Genomic DNA, 25,207 nt, shown 5'->3' with positions numbered 1-25,207 from the left:
TGTTAGGCATAAAGCGTCCGCGATAACAACCATCATTCTCATGATAAAATTAAAAAAAAAACAAAACAAAAAAAAAAAAACAAACCAGCAATAACTGCAATGAGTTCAGGAAACTGTATTAAATGAGATTGCACCGGGAACACGGGAACCGGCACGGCGATGTTTGCTTTTTACTCGTTACTTTTTCGCCTCTTTATACCGCAAACAGCTTCTGCGAGACTATTTTTAGGAAGGGGGACAGTCGCTGGGAAGAGGCATAAAAGAAAACCCCAAACTTTTGGGTTTGTCTCTCATTGAGGCTTTAATTAATCACTGCAAAAACTCTGGCGACGCGCATGCCATTTTTTTGGGGAGCTTAAAATACTCCGGCAGTGCTGGAGGAGGAGGAGGAGCCGAGCGGTGCCAAGTTCCTGAATGAAAATGACTCTTCCCACCGCTGGTTTTGGAGCCAGATCTATGTTAGCTAATCCTTCGCCTCACACGTTAACGTTTTGCAACCTCGCCGCCGACGTCGTTTTTGGTTTTTTTTAATTTTTTTTTTTTTTTTCTTGAACTGGGTAAAAGCTTCCCAAAGCGCCTCCGAAATTCCCAGCTGAGCGCTCTCGTCGCTGCCAATGCCAATTTGTCACCGGTGAAATGTTTGACAAAAATGTGTCATTTTTTGAGAAAAGTTTTCCTTGAAAGAAAAAACCGGGAGGGGAAAAGAAATCAGCTCTGTCTGGAAACAGCTCCTCGCTTCATTTTATTATTTTTGGCGAGAGACGGGGATGGGGAAGGGGGTTTCCACGGGGGCGGGGGAAATGTTTTTAGCAAGTTTTCCTGGAAGGAGATGGCATTTTGGTGCGGGAGACCTTGCTTGAAGTCTCGTATGAGGTCTCCTGATTTTTCTTATCCCCATCGATGGGGATGTGGTTTTTACGGACGGTTCGGTTCTCCAGGTGAAATGGAGCTCTGCAAGGACCAGCTCCCATCCAGAGGGGCATAAAGGCACCGCCGACCTTCTGCAGGGGATACTTCTCGTGGGGCTTAGGAAACTCAGAACCGCTGCGGGTGCCTGTGCCTTCAGGGCAGTAAGATACATTGACATCCGTACGGTGAAGCTGGATTTAATCAACCACTGGCTGCCATTAAGTGTTTCGGTGGGAAGGGACCTTTTTTAGGTGGCAACGCTGAAGTTGAAGTGCTTTTTGACCCCAGCTTGACTCTAAGTCCCTGGTAGCCCCTGCCCTTGTAGGGGATGGCTAGGAGATTTTAGAATCATAGTGTTTCCTAGGTTGGAAAGGGACCTTTCAGATCGTCGAGTCCAACCATCAACCTGACTCTGACAAAAACCATCACTGACCCACGTCCCTCAGCACCGCGTCTGTCCGGCTTTCAAATCCCTCCAGGGATGGTGCCTCAACCCCTTCCCAGGGCAGCCTGTTCCGATGCTTAATAACCCTTTTGGTGTAAACAATTTTTCCTAATATCCAGTCCGAACCTCCCCTGGTGCAACTTGAGGCCGTTCCGTCTAGTCCCATGGCCTGTTCCTTGGGAGAAGAGCCCGACCCCCCCTGGGTACCCGCTCCTTTCAGGGAGCTGTAGAGAGCGAGAAGGTTTCCCCTCAGCCTCCTCTTCTCCAGGCTGAACACCCCCAGCTCCCTCAGCCGCTCCACACCAGACTTGTGCTCCAGACCCCTCACCAGCTCCTCTGCCCTTCTCTGGACACGCTCCAGCCCCTCAGTGTCATTTTTGTGGTGAGGTGCCCAAAACTGGACACAGCACTCGAGGTGGGGCCTCACCAGCGCCCAGTACAGGGTGACGGTCTCTTCCCTAGTCCTACTCACTACACTATTCCTCACACAGGCCAGGGTGCCGTTGGCCGCCTTGGCCATCATTTTGGTGGTGACCACCCGTTCCTGGCTTGCTCCCGAGCCATAACCCCGGTGGGACATCCAAACTGGGAAAGCCAGAGGTGGGGCATGTGATGCAGGTGTGTCGTCCAGTTTGGATCAGCCCCCTCTTGCCCCATCTGGTGAGACCTCCTTGGGCCAGGCTTGGTTGGGAACGCTCCCTCCTGCCCCATCCCTGCAGGAAGGGTCTTGGCTCGGTGGGGCTGAAGGAGGCTGGCAGGTCCCTACTGGGATTTGGGATGAAGGGCCAGACCTGTCTGCATCGATACCCAGCGCCCGTCCCCTTCCCTACGCAGGAGGCGGCCGGGATCCCCGGGAAGTGACTCCATGGACAGAAATACTTCCGTGGCCTTGGGTTCCTCGGTGTGGGCTGGTGTCCCCTCCCAGCCCCGGCGTCCCTCAGGCAGTGAGCAGCAGCACCCACACGCATGGACAAGGATAAATCTTTTGTCAGAAACCGCTTATTTGTGATTTTGCAAAACTGCCTCGTGCAGAAGTGTCTGGGGGATGCCTGGAAATCCCAGTCTCGGATACCGGCTCCGTTATCAGCCTCTTCCCTCCCAGACTCCCAGTTAGGCGCATGCTGTGACCCCGGGAAAGCCAGCTCTTCTTGGGACCGATGCCTTCTCCATGTGTTGTCTCCAGAGGGGACACTGTGTGTCACCTCCCTCCCTGCCGCAGCCACCGCTGGCACGCGGTCGTGGGTGGCTCCGAGGCAAGGAGGGGAAACCCAGCCCCCAACCCCAATTTAACCTCAGCCGAGGCGTGCGGCACCTTTTAATTAACCGGCACCCTTTTTCCATGCTCCTTCCAAAGGGGTTTTTAATCGAGCAGGAAGGGGCAGGCGGCATCGCTGGATTAAAGAGCAGCGGTGCTGCGCCGTTTCGGCACGTGTTGTGCGCGTTGGGGACGAGGACGGGTGACGCTGGTGCCGCGGGTGTGAGTAACACCCTCCATTAGTCAGCAGGAGCCCGGACGTGAGCCCAGACCAGCCTTCCCAGTTACCTCGTACTTCCCAGGGCTCACCGGCCGCCTCTGCCGGGAAGGAGCGTGATGGGTCGGAGGAGGCTCCCGGGGGAGTCCGGAGCTGGTGCAACACCTGTGACGCCGAGAACCTCCTCCCTCCGCCTCTGTTCGGGGGTGTCACCTCTCCGTGCGGTGGCCGATGGCACTGAGGGGCATGTGGTCACCTTGGCACCGTCCCCGTTGGTAAAGCAGATTTAAACCAGCGGGTTCTCCCACACCCCGCGGGGTTTTCCTGGGGGTCGCCCCGGCGTCCCCGCCATGCACGGAGCTGAGTCGGCGGAGGACGGGCGCGCTCCGACTTGACTCCCTGGGGAAGGGAGCTGTGCAAGGAGGGAGCCATGGGAGGTGACAGTGTGCCGAGAGAGCCGAGGTTTTGTGGGTTTCGGGGAGCCCGAGGCTGGTGGTGGCAGGGCTTGGGGCAAGGGGTGTGTGGCGATGCCACCGGCGATGCCACGGGGTGCACCGGGGCTCGTCGCAATGAGAACTGCGGCTCGTTGCAAAACAAACCCAACACCCTTCCCCTCCCCAAGCTGCCGGCAAGGAAGCAGCGGGGCAGGGAGGGGGGCGATGCCCGGCAGTGGGGTGTTGGGGCTGGTAAGGACCCGGGTTACTGTCCCCGGCTCGTTTGGTGTATGAGGTGGCCGTGGCGGTGTCTCTTCCTGGCCGGGGGCAGCTCGCTCCTCCCACCGTCACGCTCTGTCACCCGCTTCCCAAAAACGTGAAAGCCGATGCAGGCGGGGTGTGCCTCAGTTTCCCCATGCCTGAGATGCTGCTGGAGGGTGGGGAGCTGGGTTTGCCCAGGCTTCACGTGCCGGGCGCTGTTGGGAAGCAGAATGTGGTGATTATTTATGTTTTTGGGTTTTTTTTTCCCATCTCAGACTGTGTTTATTGAACTTTTCCCCTGGGCAGAGCAAAAGGGGTACATGCAGGGAGCTGCTTGCCAAGTGTCCCCACACCCGAGCAGTGGCCACCCAGCCCCGAGCAGCCCGTGGCTAGGCAGTGTTCATCCTTGCTAGCCCAGGTAGCGGCAGAGAGACTGGCACAAACTCCTAAGCCCAAAACGCCTCTACCCGCTTCTTTATTTCTTTGGTGGGGTGAATAAATTTAAAAAGCGGGTCTGCCTGGAAACGCGTGGCCCAGGCGGGTCGGATGCAGGCAGGGAACGGCGCCGCACGTGCCTACCTTTGGGAGCAGAAAAGAAACACCCAAGCAGCCCAAAAAGGCTGGGTTTCAGAGAGGTTGTTTTTTTCTGGTGCACCTTTATGCAGTTTTTATCGCAGAAAAGCAAGCGGGGCCCCTGTTTTCTCTCTGCCCATCCTCGCTGCAGGGCCAGCTGCGGTGGTTTGCAGGGTCTGCGATGGGTGCCGTGCAACTGCGACCTGCCTGGCCAAAATAAATAATAATTGCATTGCAGGGGGGGGAAAAAAAAAAAAAAAAAATTGCATATATTTCCCTTGCAAGGAACGACGAGCGTGAGCTGCGTGCTGGAGACCGGGCTGCTTTGCGGTGCGTTCCCTTCCTCCTGCCTCAGTTTCCCCGCTGTGCCGCTGGCGATGCCGCAAAGGGAGCTCATGGGGGATGTCGCGGGCTCTCGGTGGGTGGCGATGGCCGGCGAGCTGGCAACCATTTCCGCCGCCGGCCGGGCCAGCGGGTTCCTGCGCGGCCCTCGGCTCCGGGGCGAGCTCCGGCCTGCTGCGGGCCCCCGTCCCGCGCACCTTGGCTCGGCGGCGGGCAAAGCCACTCCTCTGCCGGCGTGACATCAAGCCGGGGAAAACTCGGGTGACCCGCCAGGGGTCAAATTCCCGGCACAGGTAGCGCCCTCAGTACTTCCGTGCCGTGCCGGGGCGAGGAGCTTGCCAGCCCCGGGGATCCCCAACCCTGGGACTCCCCCCCGGCCTCCCGACCCGGCTCCGAGCCCGCCATGAAGTCGGAGCAGGAGGAGAGCAAGCCGGGGACGTGCCGCTGCGAGCGCGGCTTTGCTCCGCGCCCGGCCTCTTCTCCCTCGGCTCCCCGGGGACGGCGGGGGGCGGCCGGGGACGATGCTCGGGGCAGGGTGCCGTGCCCCTGCTTGGCCCAAGCAGGTAAGGGGGGTGTCCCTGGGGGTCCCGCCGCCTCGCAGGGCGGTGCTGGGGCTGGCGGGGGGGGAAGCCCGGAGTGCATGTCTTCCTCTCGCTCGCTTTGTGCCGTTGCAGCTCGCTTCCTCCTGGGAGGAACAAAACAACGCCGGGCAGCTGGCGAGCGCGCCTGGAAGCTCGGCGGGGACGCGCAGGAGGGTGGCTTTGGGGTGTCCCCCCCGACTCCCCTCCGCCCTGCGCCGAGGACGATGCAAGGGGCTTTGGCCCCCCGCGCGGCGGCGGGGAGGGCGGCGTGGCGGGCGGCTCCCCCGCGTCCCGTAGTCCATTTTGTCTGCGGGAGAAGTTGGAGCGCGCCGGGAGCTCGCCGAGGGCTCGGCGGCCGGCTCCGGGGGCCGCTGCGGGGGTCTCAGCCACCCGGCCGGCTGCTTTTACACCCTACGCGCTCCTGAAAGCCTCTGCGATCTCCAGCCTGCCTCCTGAACCCTGCCACCCTCCCCCCCCAGTGTGACCGAGAGATTTATATCAGGTTTTATTTCTTTATATCCATTGTGAGATGCCCACCAGCGTGCAGCCGGGGCAAACAAGCGAGCAGGCTTGGGTTTGCTGGGAATGATCCTTTTTTTGGGGTGTGGGGGGTGCCAGGATGCGGGGGGACTTTGCGGGCAGGCGGTGTCTGCGTGTCCTGCCCCATGGCCGCGAGCCGGGGGGGTGCAAGCGCCGGCTGATGGTGCGCGGTTGGGGCATGCAATGGGGATCCCGTCCCGGGGCCGCGACCGTACGGAAGCACTAAGCTGGCGTCTTAAGGCAGGAAATGCTCAAAAATGGTGTTTGCAGGGATTTGTGCTCGTTGGGTGGAAACTTGAACCTGGGCTCGACCAGGAGCGTCCGTCCCCGTGTCCAGGCGTGACGGCTCGCTCCCTCGCAGCATCGCGGGATGAAATCTGCAGATTCCTTCTTTAAAAGATGGATGTATGGAGCCAAAATTCAGTCTGTTAGGCTGAGGGGCTCTGCGTCGTGTGGCTGTGCACCCTGGTGACCGCCCAGGGGGGGCCATGGTGGCTGCCAGCTCCACGGAGGTGGCGCCCGGGGATGTAGCTGGGACGGGCGGCAGCGGGACGCGGCGGAGGGTGTGAATGGAGAAATTACGGGCCCTCGGGTTTGTCCCCAGGAGGAGACGGTGCCGCCTGGGCTTGGGCTTTGAGCCGCTGCGCGTCCGTCGTGGTGTCCAGGTGTGGAAGGGAGAGGGTCGGACACGTTGGCGTTGCCCCCGCAGGTCTCGGGCAGCGGCCGTCACTGGGTCTTTTGGCAAATTTTGGGCTGACCAAATGCGTTCTTGAGTGCGACCAGTGCCCCGGGGGATGCTGGCTGGCTGCGCGCCGGGCGGGCGGCAGCGCTTGGTCTCCCTGCTCTGTCCCCAGCTGTCACCCAGCCCTCTGCCTGGAAATGTCGGCTTTTCCTCCCCATTTCTGCTTGCAGCCATGTACGGAGAGAGGAAAACCATGCCTCGTGTGGGCTGCTCGGGAGCTGGCTTTGGTTGAACCTTTCGTCACGAGACAGGTCCCAAGCTGGGGGAGCTCCTTAGCGATCAAAGGCGATGAGATGCTCTTTGAAATACTACCTCGACTCATCCCTAGGGCTTGAATTGTTGTTTTCTTCTAATAAAGGCCTTTATCCTGTGACCCTTCTGTTCCCCATCCCAGGACGGAGGTGTGTGCACGCGGGTATTTGTGTTTATATATATAAATATTTATTCTGGGCCAAAGCTCTGCGGGAGGGAGGAGGGACGAAGGGTTGCGCCATGCTCTCGACGGGTGAGGGACTCTTAGGTGACGCCGTTAGCACAGAAACTTTGCATTTTCCCATTTTGGCCCTCTTTTTCCCCCATTTGCGTCTGCGTGCAGGGCCCATGAAATCCCTTTTCAGGGTGATCCGCTGCTGGTTTTTAAGCTCTTGGTCCACAAACGAGGTTTTTCCTCTCTGCCTGCTCTCCGCCCCAATTATTGATACGCCGCTGCTGATGTCCTGGATAAAAAAAAAACAAAAACCAAACCACAAACCCTCGACTTGTGCCCAGCAAAGCAAAAACCATCTTGCCGCTAAACTTGCAAAAGCGGCACAAAATGCAGCTTTCGGCTTAGATACTAATTCCGCCGATGCAAACCTTGTCGTTTATACTGCATTCATTTTTAATAGGTACCCTCCGCAGACAGAAACGCGTGTACAGCAATCGTGTCGGCTGAGTTACATGGCAAAGAAAAAAAAAAAGGCTTTTAAACGGATGTTTTTAAATGGGATGCCTGTTCCAAGGCCAGTAAAAGGCTTTGCTGTCGCATGGCTGGTGGATCTGCTCCCAAGAGGGGTCCAAGATGGGATCTCCAGGACCAGGAGTGGGAACTTCAGGCCCAAACACTGTCTGGAGTGTTAAATTAAAAAAAAAAAAAAAAAAAAAAAAAACACACAAGCCCAAAAAACCCACCAAACAACAAACAAAAATCCAAACAAATAAAAAAAAAACCCAACCCCCCAAAAAAACCCTCCCAAAAAATCTTATTTATTGTTATTATTTATTATAAATGTCTGTTAACACTCATCAGGGCTTAAAGCATAAAGGAGGCAGAATCCGACAGCGTCGTGAAAGTTTAAAGCTATCAACTGGAATATAATTAACAGCCAATTATTTCGGTGCGAATGGTAGTTTTCGTCAATTAGCCCAGGAGATGTTTAAATTGCCTTCATTTCATCGCTGCCCACTTGCGGTGGATTTGGAAGGGGCTGGCGTGTGACGGGGCTCGTCTGCGTGGGGCGATGCCTCCTTCCCCTGCCCCGGGGGGGTCACGAATGACAGTGCACGGACAATTCCCACAAAAAAAAAAAACAAACAACAAGTTAAGAAGAAGAGGAAAAAAATAAGAAGCTGGGGGAAAACGTGCTGGGGAAGCTTTTTGCGCGGGGGTTGTTGCATCTGGGAGGCGATTCCTCGCGGCAAATTGAACTTTGCCCCCCAGTATAGCAAAAAAAAAAAAAAAAAAAATTAAAAAAATTAAATTTTAAAAATTAAAAAAAAAAAAAAAGTTTTTCTCCATATTGTATTTTTGCATGGCGTTGCGGGTACGCGTGGAGCCCCTCGTGGGGGTCAGCTCGCGGGAAGGCGTATGGAAACCCCCGCCGAGCCGCCTGTACGGGGAAGAAATCGAGGCTGAAATGAGCTTTCTGAATAATCGGCCCTATTTTTCCCAGTTATTGCAACTTTTCCGTAAGGAACGCTAAGAGCTGCCTGCAAGCGGCGCTTTTCGGCTCGTTTATTTAGGCGCTTAAACTTGGGGGAGCAGCGGGCGTTTTTCTTCCCCCCCGTCTGTTTTAGAATGAAGTTAAAATTGGCCCTTCGAGCCCAGTTGTGCTCTTAAATGCGATTTATGCAAATTAAAGGGGGCTTTCTCCGTCGGAGCCTCCGGAGCTGGGGATGCTGGTGGAGACGGGATGGGAACTTGGAGGAGGGCGGGTGCTGGGGGGGCCCATGGACCGCTTTTCGGGGGGATAATTGCGTCGGTGTGATTTTTGGAGGATGAGTGGTGACGGGACAGGGAAATATCAGAACGGGGTGGAAATCCTCTATGCAAATAAGGGTAATTACAGGTGTAAGGCAGGGTATGGGATGGCCGCTTCGGTCGAGCGCGGCAACGGGTGCTAATAAAAAGCTTGCCAGAACGCAGGGAATTGCTCATGAAGTGGTTTCCAAAGGAAATTGAGGAGAGGGGGAGATGCCGTAGCCCCGATGGTTTCCCTGAAATTCCGGCGTCTTTCCCAGAAAACCCTTTAAAAACTTCTGGGAAGAGCGTGGAGGGTTTGACTTTGCCTGGGAGCCCCGTTTTTTACGGCAAAGACATCGGGGGCAGCCGCGGGAGGGAGGTGGGAAGAGGCGCGAGGACTCCGACACTTCGCCATGTGTTCAAAGAGCCGACGGCGTCTCTCTCGCTGGTGGAGCCGAGCAAAAGGTGGAGGGGTTTTCCCCTTAAACCTTGGCTGCACGGATTGTGCTTTGCGATTTTTATATATATTATATATATCTGTCTTTGCAAAAAATGGATTGTGCCTTGGCGGTGTACGTAAAGCGCGAAAATAAGGATATACGGGCGCAAAAAAACTAGGATATATGGCGCAAAAATAAATACCTGCGGCAAAAATAAGAATATAGCGCAAAAATGCATACTGAAAAAATAAGAGTATAGCGCAAAAATAAGACGGTAGTGCAAAAGTAAGAGTATATGGCGCGAAAATAAATACCTACTGCAAAAATAAGAATATGTGGCGCAAAAATACATACTGCAAAAGTAAGAGCACTGCACAAAAATAAGACTGTAGCGCGAAAATCAGAATATGTGGTGCGAAAATAAGAATATGTGGCGCAAAAATAAATAAATATTGGCAAGCCCAATCCTTTTTTTTTTGTGTGCATATATGTGTATATATATCTCTCCATAAAAGCAAGAATCTCGGGTATCTGGCCGAGGCCGAGTTCAATAATTCCAGTTTTTCCCCTGGGTTTTGGCTTGCAGCTGACGGCGCGGGGAGCCGCGGCGCTGCGTTCTCTCTTCCAGGTTGCACCTCGAGATTCTTATAGATCTTGGATTTTAATCTTTCAGCGGTTTCTGCCTGTGTCGGGAGTGGGGGACTAAGTTGGGGATTCAACGGCCTCGCTGCGTGCTTGGGAGGAGGAATGCTTTGGAGGGTTTTTCCCACCTTTTCCCAACTGGGAACCAGAGGGGGAATGGTGTGGCTTCGGGGAAGCGGCGTCGGGCAGCGCTTTATAGGAAGGAACTTTGTCAGAAACAGCTGCAAATCTGCTTTTTTGGGCCATGCCAAAGGACTCCTCTTGGGATTCTCCGCTGCAGAATTCCCCCCCGTCCCAGGCTCGCTTCCCCTCTCCGGGTTCCTGCTGGGGGGTGGATGGGTTGGAATTTTCTCCGTTTGGCGGAATTTTCTCCGTTTCCCACCAAAACGCTGCGATTTGCAGAAATCCGGCGGGACGGGTCGCCCTCGTGCAAAATGCCCTGCCTTGGATCTTCCTCCCCCCCTCGGGTTAATCATTTGCCCCGGGAACGTTTGCTGAATCTCCCGGGCGAAACAACTTGTCCCGAAAGCTGGAAATGAATTATTGGCGGGGGGGAATAAATAAATAAATAAACGAGCAATTAGCTGCGGCCCCCGGGGTGTTTTGTGGGGTTGTGTGGGGTTTTCTGTGGCCGGGGAAGGCGCTGGGTAGGTTTCGCTGGGGAAATATTACAGTATTTTGGAGTGCCTCGCATCCTCCCCTGCGTTCCCAGAGGCTGGGAGGGGGGAAAAGCTGTATTTCTGCAGCACCCCCCCGGGGGAAGGTGCCTTTGGCCTCGGGTCTTGCTTTTCTCAGGGATTTCAAGGAAGCGCTTTGGGGCCCGCGCCGAAATCCTCCGCCCCGCAGCTCGGCTGGTCCTCGTTAGTGACTTTATTGCTAAATAATTTACAGAATGGGGGCCTTGCCAGTTTTCGGGGCGGGGGGGGGGGAAGCATTTCAAGTATGCAAACCAGATTTTTATGCCTTCCTGGCTCAAGCCGCCTCTCCCCGTCCCACCGCCGGCGTCACCTCCCCTCCGCGCTTCCCGGAGCGGGCCGGGAAGGAAACGCTCCGGCGCACGCTGCAGGGGGGACCTCGGCAAAAATAACGGGGGGGGGGGGGGTGGGGGGGAAACCCCTATATTTCACATCCAACCGCTGTCCCCCAGGGCTGGCTGGTGCCTGGTGGTGGTGGGGAAAGGACTCAACCGCAGTAGTTTGGAGAAGGGGGCGTTTATTATTTTTATTTTTATTTTGTTTTTTCCGATAACCATAATGTGCGTGCTGAGGGATTCTTTTTTCTATTATTTTTTTTTTTTTTCCTTTCCTCCCCGAGAAATCGATAAGCCCCTTTGGATGAGTAAGGGTTTTTCTCCGCGTGCTTTCAAAGCCGGGGCTGGGGGGAAAGCAAAATCAAACTTCGTACGCCGGGGCAAGTCGTTTCTAATCGTCGTGTCTGGCTCGTGATGGAGGACTGCAGGGCAGAAAAGCGGATTGTAGGAAGAGGGGGGAGATGAGGGCGATGGGTGCAATGTGGAAATAGCAGAAAAGCACTTTATTATGCAAAGCAGCCGTAGGAAACGAGCTGGAGCTTCCCCCCCACCACCACCACCGGTGCCCGCCGCAGAGGGGACGCGGGCTGGCGGGATGCTCCTGCGATCCGGCTGCTTCCAGGGGTGTAGCAGTCGCTGGGTGTAAATCCGGAAAAATGAAAGATCTGGGTCTGCAGGTGGAAAGGGGTGGGGGTTTTTTTTGTTGAATTTTGTCGCCCCCCTGCTGGTGCGGATGGCTGGGGGCAGAGCCGGAGCGTGTCGTGTGGGGCACAGTGGAGCTGGACACAGGCCATACGAGCAGCCAGTGGGATGGGAAGGTGGCTCTTGGTTTATTATTAGCATCCTATATTATTATTTAAATTTTTATTATTTAAATTTTTATTATTTAAATTTTTATTATTTAAATTTTTATTATTTATTTATTTATTTTTATTTTTTTAACACCAAAACCAGAACCTAACACCCAGTTGGATGGCCCTCCCCATCACGTCCCTCCCTCCTCGCCCGTGCCCGGGATGCTGGTGGGAACCGCTGCGGGTTTTGGGCTGTAAAAACGGGTTTGCAAGTGGAGTTGTGGGGGGGTGTGTGTGTGTGTGTGTGTGTCACCCCATTGGCGTTTCCCCCAGGGTATTTTGTTTGTCTCGGGGCTGTGCCGGGAGCCGTCGCTGACTTCCTCGCATTGTGTCTCCTCTTCCTCCAGCGCTGCTGCGGGAGGAGGTGGCCCAGCTGCAGGAGGAGGTTCACCTGCTCCGGCAAATGAAGGAAATGCTGGCCAAGGACCTGGAGGAGACGCATGGCAGCAAGTCGCCCGAGGTCCTCTCGGCCACCGAGCTGAAGGTGCAGCTAGCCCAGAAGGAGCAGGAGCTGGCCCGCGCCAAGGAGGCTCTGCAGGGTAAGGGCTGCGCATCCCTCTTCTCGTGCGCCGCAACCCCAAAGTTTCAAGAATTTAATTTGAAAAAAAAAAGAGAGGAGAAGCCGGCCCTTTTATCCGGAATATGCAGTGGCGGGGGGGTTGATCGCAGGATGGTGCTCCCTGGGAACCCCCCATCCTGTCCCAGCAGTGCGGAGCCGGGACGGATCAGAGTGGGAAACGGGGTGTGGGAGGCGTTTGTGGCATCGCAAAGTGAATTTCTTCACGGCTGGCTGGAGGAGGGAGCCAAGAGAGCAGCTGAAACGCAGCTGGGAAGGTTTGCGAGGTGGGAGCGGGTTGGATTCGAGCCCCTCGGACTCTTTTAGGAGGCAGGCAGCAAATTTCCTGGTGAGTGCAGTTTTCCTTATCCCGCCTGGAGTTACCGGGAGCGCCGCAGACAGCTGGATCTCCAGGGGATGTGCAGGGTCTCCTCCTTTCTTCCCGCAGTGATTTGGGACTTTTCCCGCAGTGGTTGGAGCCGGGCTTTTCCTCCCGGGACTGGGATTTGCAGGGAAAAATGCAATATTGCAGCTTTTTCCTCCCCAAAACCCGAGCTGGCAATAAATCTGGGCAGGAGGGTTTGTTTGCCGGAGCCGGGGGATGATCCCGAGCAGGGGAAAGCTCTGGCGCGTCAAACCCTGGCAGGCGCCGCGGCTCTAAAGATCATCCCAAATCCCCAACGTACCGCACGTCGCTTCCACTTGTCATCTCGTGTTCGCGGATTATGACGAGAGAGGCTGTCAAAAGTTCTCCGGTTCGGAGGCTGGTTGTGGGGGGAGACCCCCAGCCCACCGCGTCGCCCCGATCCAGGATGCCGAGGTGCTCGGGGGGGCGGGGACAGAGAATTGGGCTGAGGCTGTATTTGGGTGGGGGATTTTGGAAAAAGAAGAGGGGAAAAAAACCCACCCCAGTCCACGTGCTTTTAATTTTAGCACTCTCTTCGTTTGCAAAAGCATCCCCTATAATTTATTAATAGCCAAAATATCTTTCAAATCTTCCCCCCCCACCCCGCCACCACCGTGCCACCGGTGCAGCCTCCGGCAGCAGGAAATGCTCTGGGTTTATAAAACCCTAATTGGAGAAGAAAAACCTTAATTAGAGTATATTTGCTCTGCGCGGCCAGGGAGGAGGAAGTGCTGATAAATGCAGAATACGGAGGAGCAGAACTATTTTTAAGACTATTTGCAAAGAAAAATCAGAATAAGAAGTCATCTAAGAAGCTGCCGTGAGGTCGTACGCGCTTCTGTGGAGGATAGTACAGAGGAAAAACGAGCTTGGCTTGAGAATCATCGTGAGTATTTAAGGAATATGATGTTGGGCTTTTTTATTGGGCTTTTAGTGGCTGCCATATGAGCCGCTGGGATTGGTTTTCCAGGATTCCTCTGCAGGTGTGATGGCTGGGAAGAGGGAATCTCAGCTTGCGCTTGGAAAGGCCCCATAGTAAGAAGCCCTTTAAAATGGATGCTCCTGCCCTCCCCTGCAATATTTGGAAAGCTTTTGCGTAATTTGGAAAAGCTCGCCGTGCTGGATCTGGCCCCGGGAGCTGGGCAGGCTTAGCACGGCAGCGGATACGGAGATGGGGAATGTGGAAACGGGATCAGCAGCTGGAAGAGGGAGGAAAAAAAAAGTAATCCTTTTTTTCCTTTCTGTAGAAAATTGTCCATAGAGAAACGTAGCCAAAGGGGGAGGAAAAACGGCAACGAGTGCGCCTGGTGAATGGTTCTGCCAGGAGCAATGTATCGGCTGCTGGAGGCATTTGGGGGGAAATAAGGGCTCTATATCAAGGAGCTGCAGGGGGAGGCGGTGCGAGGAGCGTGGGGAAGCCTGGATGTGCTGTCCTGTAGCTCAGCCTTTGGGGTTGGTTGTGTCCCGCGGCCAGGGAGCATCTGCCGAGCCCACCTGGCAGCGGGCATCGCTGCCGAGCCCCCTGCTCCTCGCGGAGGGATGCCCCGCGCCCAGCAGCGTCGGCCGCAGCGTCCCTGCGCCCAGCCTGCGGCCCGCCGTGGGTCCTGTGTAACGTCGTTAGCGGAGAAATTATATGGAAATCTGGCGTTGTTGCTGGCGCTGAGCCTGGAAGCGCGATGCAGCTGGTTCAGATAGATGTTGGCTGGCTGGGCCTTAACGCTGAGGGTTTGTTTGCCAGGGTTCGCGTTCCGGGGCTCCAGCAGTTTTTAACAGCCTTCGTTTTGCTGGGCAGCGCGGGGTTGGGTTTGTGATGGTCTGGATGGCGGAGGGTGGGTCCGTCGTCCCTCCCCGGCGATGCGTTTCCAGCCCTTTCCGACGGCATTTAGCACGAGGCGAAGCCGGCGATAAGCCCGTGCCGCGTCTTCCCCGTGCCGCGCTAACGAGCCCTTGCTGCGCAGGGAGGGAGCGGGGATCTGGAGCGGCACAGGATGCTCGGTGGGAGTCACTCGAGCAGTTTCTGTATCCCTGGCAGCACGTGCTTCATGCGTCTGTCGCTCCTTTTGCTGGGCTAATTCCATCTCTGGCGCTTTTTTTTTTTTTTAAAATCAATTCACGTCCAAATAAAATCCCGTTGTGCTACATCCTGTCGGCCTCTCCTCCTTTGCTGGGACCTCAGGATCGTGCTCACAGTGTTAACGCAGTTATATTTATTATTTTATTTTTTTTTTCCCCTGGCTGGAAAGGGATGGATGTGGTCTGGATTTCTGGTGCGGCACTGTCCGTCGGGAGAAGCTGCGGACAGCTTTATTACCGCCAGGTCCTGCTGCGGGTAGGGGCCGTGCCCAAGCGCCTGGGGGAACGGAGGAGCCTCTTGGCTGGGTGACGTCTATGAGCGTGTGGGCTAATGGCAGAATTCTCAGTTCTGGAAAGGTTTATCCGATCTGCTGGAGCTCGCCTGTGGGATTATCATGCAGAGAGCAAACCTGCTTTCTGTTTCCTCTTCGAGTGCCAAACTGGAGACCTCGGGCTGGCTTTTCCCGCTGCTCGGGAAGGAGTGAACCGGCTTCACGTCTGCTCCGCAAATGGGTTGTGGCTCCGTCTCCTCCCTCCCAAACTCACGGCTTGGAGCTGTGACCCCCCAGGGATGGCACTTGGGCCGGGACAAGCCTCCTGCAGAAACCCTCAGCACCCCTGAGGTGCAGCAAGGGGGTGGGTAGCAAAGAAACGGGCGGATGGGCATCCCAACGGGTGGACATCCCGGTGGATGGGCGTCCCAATGGATGGACGTCCTAGAAGGTGGGCATCCCAACAGATGGGCGTCCCAACGGATGGGCGTCCCAGCCATGGGCTCAGCCGAGGAAGCCCTCTCCACCTAAGGGACATGGGGCTCTGTACAGAAAACCCACTGTGCTCCTTTGAAGACCCGCCTTAAAAATCACTGCAGAAGTCATTGACCACCTTGTTGACTGTTGGGCATCTGGTTTGGAGAGCTCTTGGCCTCGGAGCATGGTGCTTCCAGGTAAATCCCCCCCCAAGGCAAATACCTCCTCTAATTATTTCCTGAAATTGGACATTACACTCAAATTTTCTGCCTGCACCGAACCTCTGCATGCCCAGGAGCGAGTGCCGGCTCTGCTCGGCGCCGTGTAATGTTGACGTCTTCAACGACAAGATCTTCTCTGCAGATGGTGACGGCTGCGCCCGGGGAGCACGCGCCTATTTAATCACAAAGCAAAGAGCGATGCAGCAGTTCCTGCGCGGGGCTGACCGATTTTATGGGTTAGTCATGGTGACAATATTGAATTTCATGGTTGGGAAGGGGAATCAGGAGAAATTAAGTGAATGTTAATGGGACAGGATGGATTTACGCGTCGCTCTTGCGCAGGGCATCGCCGAGGCTTGAGCGGTGCCCCCCGAGGACGCCTTTCCCAGCATTAGAAAATAAGTGTATTATTCAGTAAGTGAGAAAGTCAACACTGATTCCATTCCTGGCGTGAAAAATCACATTGTACGGGGTGAGAGAAGTACTCGCGAGCAGATGGGAGTCGTAGGGAGCTGCTTTTTGGGAGGGTCGGAGGTGGGTTGCATCCACTGCCCGTGTCCTGGATGGCGTTTGGGCTCTGCCGCTCCGTCCCGGGAGCAGGAAGCCAGGCAGAGCTGCTATTTCTGTGATCCAAACATTAATTGTTTTTCATCTAATATCCCATTACCGGGGTAGTCAAACTGATTATCTGTATGCCCTCCAAGCAAACGTGGGCTAGATGGTGCGACCGCCACCACCTCACTTTCCCTTAATTTGTTATTATTGCTTCTGAAGTGGGGGGGATACTTAGAGCAGCGCCTGTTTTAGAGGGGGAAATGCCTGGTTTTAGCAGGCGGTAGCTAATTCTCATCCAGAGGCTGCTAGATGCTGAGGCCACACGGGCGCCATGGGGTGGTGGCACCTTTGGTGGTGGCATCACTGGGAGGCTTCCATGCTGCGGGTACATTGGAGCGATTAGATGTCGGCTCGTTAGGTAAAGCTGGAAACCAAAGGTGCCGGGGGAGGGATTTTAATAAGTTTTGGCTGAGAGGGGCCCAGCACGGAGCCGGTCCCGTTACTGTTCTGCGTCCGTCATCCTTCTCCCGAAGGAGTGATGCCCGGGGGACGGATCGTGTGGCAGGAGGTGGAAGCTCAAGTAACGGGAGCGTGAGCTGACCTCGTGCAGGATTAATGGTGTGGGTGGGGACGTGGGGGGTGACGGCGAGAAGTAGGGGGGAGTGTCACATCGCTGGTCCCAACCCATCCTTCCCATCGCTGGTCCCAACCCGTCCTTCCCATCGCGGGCCGGTGCCGAGTCCGAGGAGGGGCTGGTGCATCCCCCGTCTGCTTCTGCCCTGCACTTCGGTGAGAACATAAAATATTCTCACCAAAATAAATAATGCAAATAAGCTGCACGAGGTAGATACTTCCTGCTCACGGTAAGGGTTTAGGATTTCTTGCTTCTCTTGGGTTTGCGAACAAGTCGGAGGTTTTGCCGGAGCGCACCGTGCAGATGGGCTGCGGGAGAGCTTATTTGGATATTTTGGGAGAGTTGGGATACAGAAACCTGGTCCTGGATCATCAGAATAAAGAAAAAAGCCATTTCACTTCCTCGGATGGCCGGTAAAAAAAGCCGCTATATTCCTCCTTGGCTGCCCCTGCCGTGGCGCTGTGGATCGCGATGGCTCGTTTTCCCTGAGTGAGTAATTAGCCGGGTTTGTTTGCTAAGGATGCGTTAAGCAGCGCGTGGTCCAGGAATTGCTGGCAGCCCTAAACTGCTCACTTCTGCATAACTTCTTTTTTTTTTCTCCTGCCTCTTTCAATTAATTTCCTATTAATTGGGTTTGGAATGAAGTTCTCAAATGACTGATAAATCTTCTTCAATCTTAGGAGCTAATCGGTTTCGGAGGCAGGAGAGCGGTGGTAATAGAGTAGGCAAAAAAAGTGCATTAATTTTAGCAAATATCCCAAATATGAACTGAAACAAATGGTAAATTGGGTTATTAAGAAAAAAACCCTGCTTTTTTACTACCCAAAGTCCATCATCTTCTCGCGGTTACTGGATGGTGTGAATATTGGTAAAGATTCAGCCTCGGGAGACGGTATGTACTCTTCTCCTGATAGTGCTTCTGAGCATTTTATATTTTGTTTTGGCAAGCGATGAAGCATTTTCCCTCAATCTTTAAGGACCCTGAACGCTGCCACTAATTAAAGCAGGTTGGATGCTGTAGGGGACCCGCTGCTTAATTAAATTCATTAGGAGCCTTTTGCCGCCTCCAGCATCAGAGAGCGCAAATGCGACTTTAAACTTTTATAACAGCCTCGTGGTGTCCTCGAGGAAAATAAATATATATATATATATGTGAGTGTGTGTGTGTCACAAAGCGTTCAAGGGGTTGAAAGTCGAGGGGGTTTCAGCGGCGCGTTATCCTACGGGGGTGGGGCTGAGACCGACCCTGCCTGGAAAGGTTTATTTTTAGAGGGTTTCTGTAGTAATTTCCCGAGCTGGAAAAAAAGGAAGGAAAGTCCCAGTGTTGGAAGGGGCTGAGTTGTCCCAGCAGGAGTCACCTTCATTAACGTGGGCAAGGAAGAATCACAAGCGCTCCCTGTCACGGGACGACATGAATTCTTGTGGCATTTCTTCTCCGGTTTGTTGTTGTTCTGGGTTTTGGCTTACCTCCGATGCTCAACGGCAGAGTCGTTGGTCTGAAGAGTTTTCTCTCCTGATGTTTAACAGGCAAAAATCTCTGTAGTCCCAAACATCTCCATCTATTTAGTCTGATTTTTTTCATAGAATCACAGACTGGTTTGGGTGGGAAGGGACCTTAAAGCCCATCCAGTGCCACCCCCTGCCCTGGGCAGGGACACCTCCCACCAGCCCAGGTTGCTCCAAGCCCCGTCCAACCTGGCCTTGAACCCCTCCAGGGATGGGGCAGCCACAGCTGCTCTGGGCAACCTGGGCCAGGGGCTCACCACCCTCACAGCCAAGAATTTCTTCCCCAGATCTCATCTCAATCTCCCCTCTTTCAGTTTAAACCCATTCCCCCTCGTCCCATGGCTCCCCTCCCTGCTCCAGAGTCCCTCCCCAGCTTTCCTGGAGCCCCTTTAGGGACTGGAAGGGGCTGGAAGGTCTCCCCGGAGCCTTCTCCAGGCTGAACCCCCCCAGCTCTCTCAGCCCGTCCTCGCAGCTGGGAGGGCTGGAGCCCCTCTGCATCTCCGGGGCCTCCTCTGGCCCCGCTCCAACAGCTCCGTGTCCTTCCTGTGCTGAGGGCTCCAAAGCTGGGTGCAATGCTCCAGGTGGGGTCTCAGCAGAGCGCAGCAGAGGAGTAGGATCCCCCTCCCCGGCCCTGCTGGCCTCGCTTCGTTTGATGCAGCCCAGGGTGCCGTTGGCTTTCTGGGCTGCAGGCACGCATTGCCGGCTCACGTTGAGCTTCTCGTCCACCAGCACCCCCAAGTCCTTCTCCTCAGGGCTGCTCTCAAGCCATTCTCCGACCTTTTTCTCCACTGACCTGCCAGCCCTCTCCCTTCCTCGCTGGCTCCATCCCACCCACTTGTTTTATTCCACCTCTTCCCAGCAGAGACGCAGGGTGATTCCTGCGCACCGAAAGAAGTTCTTACGCGAGGAACTCTCTTCTCAAACCAGTCGCTGTGACGAGCTCGGCTGGGCCGCGGGAGGTGGTTGAGATGAGTTCTGTAGAGCAGAGGTGCTGCTTCTCTTTAGAGGGCTATTTCCGTGTGTTATGGTGGTACGTTGTGAGCGGTGCTGGGTGATCCCCCGTCATTAGATTATTAGGAAAAGCCAGGTGGGCTGACGCGCTCGTTGTGCATCCTCTAATTGAATGGAATTAGGTTGGGTCCATGAGTGTGCGTGGAGACAAGTCCCACTCGTGGTGGCGCTGTCATCTCCTAGCGGCGCGTGGTGGGGATTTTTTTCGTGGCTTTGGGGTTGTTTTGGGGTTTTTTTAATTCATACAGAGGAAAGATGTTCAGGGCTTGCGATGCAGCGAGTGCGGGGGGAGCGTTGCGGGGCCTCCCTCGAGAGCAGCGTTTCCTCAGGGCGGAAAAGTATGCAAAGTCCTTCCTATGGTGGAAAAAAAGAATTATTTATATCCTGATGCCTAAATCGGGTATGATGCTGGTGGGGAGGGGTGTATCTGGAGCAAGGAGCCGCAGAGCGTTTCGGCAGCAATGCCAAGGGCCACGTTCAAGGCCGGGCGAAGCACTTTAACGTGCAGAAATTATTGAAGCGCCTTGTCCCGGGTGGGATTTCTGTAATTCTCCCTGGTTTTACCAGACTTCCAGCAAGCTGTCCCTGCGTCGGTGCTCAGCCAGCATCCCTTGCTGGGGTGTGGGAGAGGGAAAACACGAAGGTCATGGTGTCGTCTCGCATCCCGTGGTGTGTCCAGCCCTCCCGCTCTGTCCCCTCGTCCCCGCGCGGCATCGTCGAACTGGAAGGGGGGGACACGCTGGGGCGAGCGGTGCCGCAGGCTCGTGGGAGCGCTGCAGGAATCCGGCCCCGCTGCTAAAAATAAAACCGGTTGTGGTTTATTTACCCTGGAAAGGGAGCAGCAGGTTTTCCTGCGCCGCGTCCCGAGGCCGCAGCAGCGGTTTTGCTCCCGAATTTCCTTTTCCAGGGGCCAAGCTGCCCCTTTGGAGGGCAGGGGTGAGGATTTGGAGATGCGCTGGGTGTTTTCAGGGATGCCGCAATGGGGGTGAATTGGGCGTCTGCTCCCAGCCCAGCCCCTGTGGGGGTAATTTTGGTACTTTTTTTCTTGAAAAATAAAAGCGATGGAGGCAAGGGGGCTGCCGTGCCGCCGTGTTTGAGCCGTCTTCTCTCTCCCCCAGCCATGAAAGCCGACCGCAAGCGCTTGAAGTCGGAGAAGACGGACCTGGTGAGCCAGATGCAGCAGCTGTACGCCACGCTGGAGAGCCGCGAGGAGCAGCTCCGCGACTTCATCCGCAACTACGAGCAGCACAGGAAAGTGAGTCTGGGAGCCCAGCGCCGGGGGCTCGTGGCACTGGGGGGGGCTGGCAGCCGCGTGAGTGCCAAACCCAGGTTGCAATCGGGCAAACCCCCCCGCAAAAGCTCTTGCAAGCAGGCTGGTCTGCAAAGGCTGCGCTGCAGCAGGTTGAGGGTAAAGAGATACCAGAGGAATCAAGGCCAGGTTGGACGGGGCTTTGGGAGGTCTGGTGGGAGGTGTCCCTGCCCAGGGCAGGGGGTGGCACTGGGTGGGCTTTAAGGTCCCTTCCCACCCAAACCTGGCATGGGAGTCAGTCTCTTCTCCCAAGGAACAGGCGATGGGACAAGAGGAAACGGCCTCAAGTTGCGCCAGGGGAGGTTTAAGATGGATATTAGGAAAAAATTCCTCACCAAAAGGGTTGTTGAGCATTGGAACAGGCTGCCCAGGGAAGGGGTTGAGGCACCGTCCCTGGAGGTGTTTGAAAGCCGGGCAGACGCGGTGCTGAGAGGTACGGTTTAGTGATGGGTTTTGTCGGCGTCAGGTTGATGGTTGGACTTGATGATCTGAAAGGTCCCTTCCAGCCTAGGCCACGCTATGATTCTCTGAAATTGTGTCAGTGGGACAAAGCTGGGAAATTCAATGTAATTTTAAGCAGGTGCACGGCAGGCATCCCTTTTCAGGGGTCTGGCCATGTCCCGCATCTCCCTGCCACGGTCCCTGCCAGCACAGGGCTCTCGTGACACCCAAAGGTGTCCCATGCAGTCAGGTGGCCCCCAGAGGTCTTTCCCTACATATGGGTTTCCCCTTCCTGGACATGGAAAACCCATGGGCACATGGAAATCCCATGGGCGGATGAGTTTCCCCTTCCTGATGGCTGCCCTGTCCCGGCTCTTGTGACAGCCAAAGGTGCCACTTGCAGTCAGGTGGCCTCCGAGGGGCTTATTGCAGAGGGGTCTTTCACTTCACGTGGGTTTCCCCTTCCCGGACATGGAAATCCCATGGGCACGTGGAAAACCCATGGGCAGGTGAGTTTCCCCTTCTTGAGGGCTGCCCTGTCCCAGCAGGAGAGCGAGGACGCGGTGAAAGCCCTGGCGAAGGAGAAGGACCTCCTGGAGCGGGAGAAGTGGGAGCTGCGGCGACAAGCCAAGGAGGCGACGGACCACGCCAGCGCCCTCCGCTCCCAGCTGGACCTGAAAGACAACCGCATGAAGGAGCTGGAGGCCGAGCTGGCCATGGTGAGCCTGAGAACGTGGTGGGCAACGACTCCAGGGTCGGCCCCGCGCCGCTGACGTTCAGTATTTATTGCAATATTGCATTTCAGTGCCGGCTGCAGTTGTTGCATGTGTGTGTTTGCCGCCATTCGTGTGCGCGTTTGCCGCCGTTGTTGCGTTATTGCCATACTGGCAGCAAAAAAAAATATATTTATCGTTAAAATGAGCTGGACAATCCTCGCTGCAGGGAGTAACGCAATTTGGGTATTTAATTGCAAAGGGGAGGACAGGTTTGGTGCAGTGTGGTGCTGCTGCTCTGGGAGATGTTCATATGGTTTTTCCCCCACCACCGCCACCGCCTTGGTGTCCTTCCCCAGGCCAAGCAGTCCCTGGCCACGCTGACCAAGGACGTCCCCAAGCGCCATTCCTTGGCCATGCCGGGCGAGACGGTGCTGAACGGCAACCAGGAGTGGGTGATGCAGGCCGACCTCCCGCTGACGGCCGCCATCCGGCAGAGCCAGCAGACCCTCTACCACTCGCACCCCCAGCACTCGGCGGACCGGCAAGGTGAGACCCCCCCAACACCCAACCATGGATCAGGGTGCGGGGCCAAACCCATGTTGGGGAGCTGCCTTATTCCCCCATCGAGGTGCGGGGAGGGAATAAATGGGCAAAACACCCCCAAAAATGTTTTTTTTGGAAGTGTGCAGGGTCAGGTTTGGTGGCGTGATGTTAACTCCCCGGTGTTCTCCCCCCACTGCCTTCCAGCGGTCAGAGTGAGTCCCTGTCATTCCCGGCAGCCGTCCATCATCTCCGACGCCTCCGCGGCCGAGGGCGACCGGTCGTCCACGCCAAGCGACATCAACTCGCCCCGGCATCGAACGCACTCGCTCTGCAACGTAAGGCGCTACGTGATTGCGGGGCTGGGGGGGCTTGTTTCCCACCGGGGGTGCGGGATGGACTCTGGGGATGCTGCGTGTCTTCCAAAAACGCTGTTGGTTTTGGGGTGGGGGTGCGAGGCGGAGGTTTGCTGACCCGAAGAGCTGCTTTCCTGGGGTTTCTCCCAGCCCCACAGCGATTCGGCTGACAGAATAAACCGCTTTTTGCTGCGGCGGCGGGGGGGGTCCTGGTCTGTTTTGGGGTCTGATGCGATTGGATCCATCTCCTTCTGCCGCAGGGGGACAGTCCCGGACCGGTACAGAAGAACTTGCACAACCCAATTGTACAGGTAGGCACAAAGCCCTGTTTGACCCCCTCCTGTGCTGCTCTGTGCTTTGGGGGGGGCTCAGAGACACCAATTGGGTTTTTTTTTTTTAAAAAAGTAAAGAGCAGAAGCAATCATGAATTGTAAGCCTGGGATGTCTCAGATTTGCCATGATTTGCCCCAAAACCCAGGTAATGGCATAGGTGGTTGCTGTGCTCGGGGCCCATCGCAGTCTTTATTTTGATTTATCTTTTTTTTTCTTTTTGTAAGGCAGAGCCTAGATCAGCTTATTCTTCCGTATTTGACCCTAAAACGTTGGGGAATTTTTTGTAAGCCGTGGGCAGGCCCTTGCTCTGACCTTACGACCCTGAACCGGTTGAACGAAGAAGCCAAACTCCCAGAAACGTGGGGAGGGGGCCTGATTTCACTGCAAGTTCCACCACACACATTTCAGGAATATTTTTTGTTGGGGGTGTGTGTGTGCAGCTTTGGAGCTGGACGCAACTCTTTTTTGGGATGTGGCCCCTGTGGCCCATCATCCCTGGTGGGGTTGGGTGGACGGGCATCACATGGTGGATGAAAAACTCGGTGGCCCAACCCGTGTCCTCTTAACCTCCCCCCCGCCTCCCCGCAGTCTCTAGAGGACCTGGAAGACCAAAAACGGAAAAAGAAGAAAGAGAAGATGGGCTTCGGCTCCATCTCCAGGGTGTTCGCCCGGGGGAAGCAGCGCAAGTCCCTCGACCCCGGCCTCTTCGACGGTACGGCCCCCGACTACTACATCGAGGAGGACGCGGACTGGTGACCCCCCGCCCCGTGCCGCGCCGATGTACATACCCCCCCTCGATCCCCGCCTGTGGACGTGTTGCCTGTCGTCTTGGGAGCGATGCAGCCGTGTCGTAACTTCAGTTTTTCCCCCTTTTTTATTTGTATGTGTTTTTCTTTTCCCATACCGGTAACTCCTTTGTCGTCGCTTCAGTTTGTCGGTTTGGGTTGGTTTTTTTTTTTGTTTGTTTGTTTGGTTGTTGTTGTTTTATTTCCTCCTCCTTTTGACAAAACTTGAAACTTGAAGGACTGCTGTGTCTCTGTAAATACCAGAAATATTGTGCACTTTGTGCTTTGTGACGTCTCTTGTCCGAAACCCGCTGTTTTCCGGAGCCCGGCCCGCGGGATGTCCTCGCTTGGGGACGAAGGACCTGCCCAGCTGAGGGACCTTCGAGAGAAAACACACAAACACCAAGGAAAAAAAAAAAGAAATATTTCATTTTCGGTGATGTCTTCCTGACCGAACCCCGCGGAGGCGGCACGGGCTGGTTGTTGTGAACCGCCTGCCGGTCTGGAAATCGAGTGTTTTTAAACGTTCCTTTTCTTTTTTTTTTTTTTTTTCTTTTCTTTTTTTTTTTTTTTTTTTAGTCATTTTAATTTATTTGCACAAACCCAGAGGAGCTATTCTAACTAAATTATTGCAGAAGATTTTTGGGATTTTTATATTTTTCCACGTCGGTTGGGAGGGGTCGGGGAGGAGGAAGGGTGTGTTTGTACTGTACTGTCCTGGGAAGCTGCTGCCGGGGGTGGGGGGGGGGGGCTGGAGCCATGGACAAACCCCCCTCCCCGGGCTCCCTCGGCTCCAGATGCCCCAGGAGCACTTAACGCCTTGGAAAACCTAAATACGCACCGGGAAATGGGATAGAGGGGAGAGGGGAAGCTGGGGTGAGGGGGGGTGGGGGGGGGAGGCTTTGCCTGTGGTTTTTCCCCCCCGCATTTGGGGGTCTCAACCTTTTGGGGGTAAAATGTGGGGGATACGGCATGAGCTGGGAGGAGGGGAAAGGCGATATCCCGAGATATCCCCGTATCCCAAGACTTTCGGGGGTGTTATCGCCATCGGAGACGGGGAGGGGGGAAATCGGTACGAGTCCCCGTTGGGGAGGTTTTTCCGGCACCAGGGTGATTTTTGAAGCGCAGGTGGAACTTGTGCGTCCAAATCCCCTGGAAAATGCCCCAAAACCACCATCCCCCCCCCCCAACCCGGCGCAGCGGCGGCCGCTTCCCCCTCTCCACTAACACGCACCGCGCTCTGCTTATGCCAAGATAAGTACCTTATGCTTTAATGCTTACGATATAATTTTAAGCTCTTAAAAAAAAAAAAAAATGTATTAAGATTTATTTAATGATGCTATAATAGTGTATTTTTTTTTTTTTCCTTAATTCCGATACGCCGCGCCCTGGTTGGGAAAAAAAAAAAAAAAAAAAAAAACAAAAAAAAAAAAAGAGGAGGGGTATTTTGTCTTAAATCACCCAATTAAACCGCAGATGCCCTTGCGCTGTGTATTCCTGCTACCGGGATGACGCGGGGAGGCCACGGGG

The 25,207-nt window shown here is 55.2% G+C and overlaps 1 protein-coding gene across 2 annotated transcripts; it reads left to right on the top strand.

The window, feature by feature from the left end:
- Positions 1 to 4,538: 4,538 nt before the first annotated feature.
- Positions 4,539 to 24,493, top strand: KAZN (kazrin, periplakin interacting protein). Of its 2 annotated transcripts, none has more exons than XM_054222642.1 (8): positions 4,539 to 4,999; positions 11,834 to 12,025; positions 20,316 to 20,452; positions 21,496 to 21,666; positions 22,020 to 22,209; positions 22,411 to 22,541; positions 22,820 to 22,870; positions 23,481 to 24,493. In XM_054222642.1, exons 1-8 carry the CDS (start codon positions 4,840 to 4,842, stop codon positions 23,646 to 23,648), a joined length of 1,200 nt encoding a protein of 399 aa, XP_054078617.1. In that variant the 5' UTR covers positions 4,539 to 4,839; the 3' UTR covers positions 23,649 to 24,493. The 2 variants fall into 2 exon arrangements, with proteins under 2 accessions (XP_054078617.1, XP_054078618.1); XM_054222643.1 differs by lacking the exon at positions 4,539 to 4,999 and adding an exon at positions 10,731 to 11,450.
- Positions 24,494 to 25,207: the final 714 nt, after the last annotated feature.

Source organism: Rissa tridactyla, chromosome 16, assembly GCF_028500815.1.
Source record: "Rissa tridactyla isolate bRisTri1 chromosome 16, bRisTri1.patW.cur.20221130, whole genome shotgun sequence".
NCBI lineage: Eukaryota > Metazoa > Chordata > Aves > Charadriiformes > Laridae > Rissa > Rissa tridactyla.
The sequence above is the reverse complement of the archived record's forward strand: the minus strand, read 5'-3'. Positions and strand labels throughout refer to the sequence as shown.

Coding starts and splice junctions, on each gene's coding strand:
- KAZN (XM_054222642.1), top strand. CDS start 4,840: ATGAAGTCGGAGCAGGAGGAGAGCAAGCCGGGGACGTGCCGCTGCGAG. Junction 21,667..22,019: donor TGGAGGCCGAGCTGGCCATG/GTGAGCCTGAGA, acceptor GTCCTTCCCCAG/GCCAAGCAGTCCCTGGCCAC. Junction 22,542..22,819: donor GAACGCACTCGCTCTGCAAC/GTAAGGCGCTAC, acceptor CTTCTGCCGCAG/GGGGACAGTCCCGGACCGGT.